The sequence below is a fragment of the Uloborus diversus genome, chromosome 10, assembly GCF_026930045.1.
Source record: "Uloborus diversus isolate 005 chromosome 10, Udiv.v.3.1, whole genome shotgun sequence".
In the NCBI taxonomy this organism is placed as follows: domain Eukaryota; kingdom Metazoa; phylum Arthropoda; class Arachnida; order Araneae; family Uloboridae; genus Uloborus; species Uloborus diversus.
Genome location: NC_072740.1, coordinates 50,089,589 through 50,091,803, shown reverse-complemented (window position 1 = coordinate 50,091,803; position 2,215 = coordinate 50,089,589). Strand labels below are relative to the sequence as shown.

Below are 2,215 nucleotides of genomic sequence, written 5' to 3'. Positions count from 1 at the left end.
GAAAAAAAAGAGAACTGAACTGAAGCTAATTCGCTGTTGTCTCTCCGATCGGAGAGGATCGCAGGCTGGTCTCTGAAGCGGGGATGGATGTGTATAAGCTGTGGCATGTTGGGAGAGTTTTAAATCATCAAGTCTCGATGTGTTTGATCCTATAGATCAAGAAGCATGAAGAACGGAATGTATTCCTCAGTGAGTTCGAAAGAAAATTTAATGCTTTCTTCTCTCTCCGTTAGATTAAAGATTTTAGATGAGGAGTTTTGTTTAGGCTTAGATTATGTCCACAATTAACATGCCTTTATCCCGTACTAGATCACTTGTTACGAGCATTAATGGCAATCCAGGTTCAACTCCAAAGGAGTCATTTCTTCCACAAATTAATGATCGAAGTACAAAAACATCCCTTCCTCCAATTAAAAGTCAAACAGTCGGGGGGTTCAAAACTGTCTGTCAAAACAACATACCCAATCGGCATTTGTACGATAATGAGAGGGATCACAGTGATACTTCAGCATCCCAAACTGTTCCTCAGCTTCCAGAAGTCCGTCCTGCGACCAGTGGAGATAGTTCATCCAGCAACAAAAGCTGCTCTGGAAAGTCTAAAATTCTTGTTGCTACTCCAGAACAAGTAATGAAATTGTACATGCATAAACTGACCCCTTATGAACAGCAAGAAATTTATTCTTATTCTCATATTTACTTCATTGGTGCAAATGCTCCTAAGAGGCAAGGTATCATTGGTGCTCCATCAAACTGTGGCTATGATGATAGTACAGGATCGTACATTCATGTTCCTCATGATCAAATATCTTACAGGTATGAAATGCTTAAAGTGATTGGAAAAGGGAGTTTCGGACAAGTTATCAAAGCCTTTGATCATAAAACTTCTCAATACGTTGCCCTGAAAATGGTACGAAATGAGAAAAGATTCTTTCGACAAGCTCAGGAAGAGATCCGCATCCTCGATCATTTAAGAAAACAGGATAAAGATAATACAATGAATATCGTTCACATGTATGAACACTTTACATTCCGTAATCACGTTTGCATCACATTTGAGCTTCTCAGTATTAATCTGTATGAACTTATAAAGAAAAACAAATTTCAAGGTTTTAGTTTGCAACTCGTGCGGAAATTTGCCCATTCGCTGCTGCAGTGTTTAGATGCCCTGTACAGGAATAAAATTATTCATTGTGATTTAAAACCCGAAAATGTGCTTTTGAAGCAGCAAGGACGCAGTGGAATTAAGGTAATTGATTTTGGATCCAGTTGCTTTGAAGATCAGAGAGTATATACGTATATTCAATCACGCTTCTACAGAGCACCAGAAGTTATTCTAGGTTCTAAGTATGGGATGCCGATTGATATGTGGAGTTTAGGTTGTATTCTCGCGGAACTCTTGACGGGCTATCCTTTGCTACCTGGTGAAGATGAGAGTGACCAGCTTGCTTGCATGATAGAACTCCTAGGTATGCCATCTCCCAAGCTCTTAGAGCAATCTAAACGTGCCAAGACATTCATCAATTCCAAGGGATATCCGCGGTATTGCACGGCTACCGTGCAACCTGATGGAAAGATAGTATTGAGTGGGGGCAGGTCTCGGCGAGGGAAATTGCGTGGACCACCCGGAAGTAAAGATTGGATCAGAGCATTACGTGGCTGCGATGATGTGCTATTTATCGACTTTTTAAAGAGATGTCTGGAGTGGGATCCAGTTGCCCGTATGACACCACCGGCTGCTTTGCGTCATGGCTGGTTGCGACGTCGTTTGCCTAGACCCCCTCAGAGCACCAGCAATACTGCAGGCAGTGACCCTTCACATCGATCATATATGCAAGAAGGCAGTAGCAGCGGTATAGTGGATGTACGTACTAGTCTAGCCCCAAAGCCTATTGTAAATGCTTCAAAATCTAGAACAGCTTTGAGTAGTGCTGGAGAGAATATTACGAGTATTATCGATTCTCGTACATTACCTTCTCTTGGTAAGATTCCTTAACGTATGTGATATTTAGATTATAGTTTTATAATGAGCTTTTGCAACACTGTGAGTTTTTAAATGGTTTGTCTAAGAAGCAGTTTGAGATGATTTTCCTTTGTACAATGCATATCTGTCATTTTACAGCATTGTTTTGAATTTTAAACTAAAAGGTATTTCATACTCTTTCAAAAAGCATGCATTTCCTGCTTTTGCCTTTTAAAAGTGTTTCACAAACTCACA

The 2,215-nt window shown here is 40.3% G+C and overlaps 1 protein-coding gene across 1 annotated transcript; it reads left to right on the top strand.

Moving 5' to 3' along the window:
• Positions 1-289: 289 nt before the first annotated feature.
• Positions 290-1,993, top strand: LOC129231555 (dual specificity tyrosine-phosphorylation-regulated kinase 2-like). The gene has a single exon (XM_054865908.1). It carries the CDS (start codon positions 290-292, stop codon positions 1,991-1,993), a length of 1,704 nt encoding a protein of 567 aa, XP_054721883.1.
• The last annotated feature ends 222 nt before the right edge of the window (positions 1,994-2,215 follow it).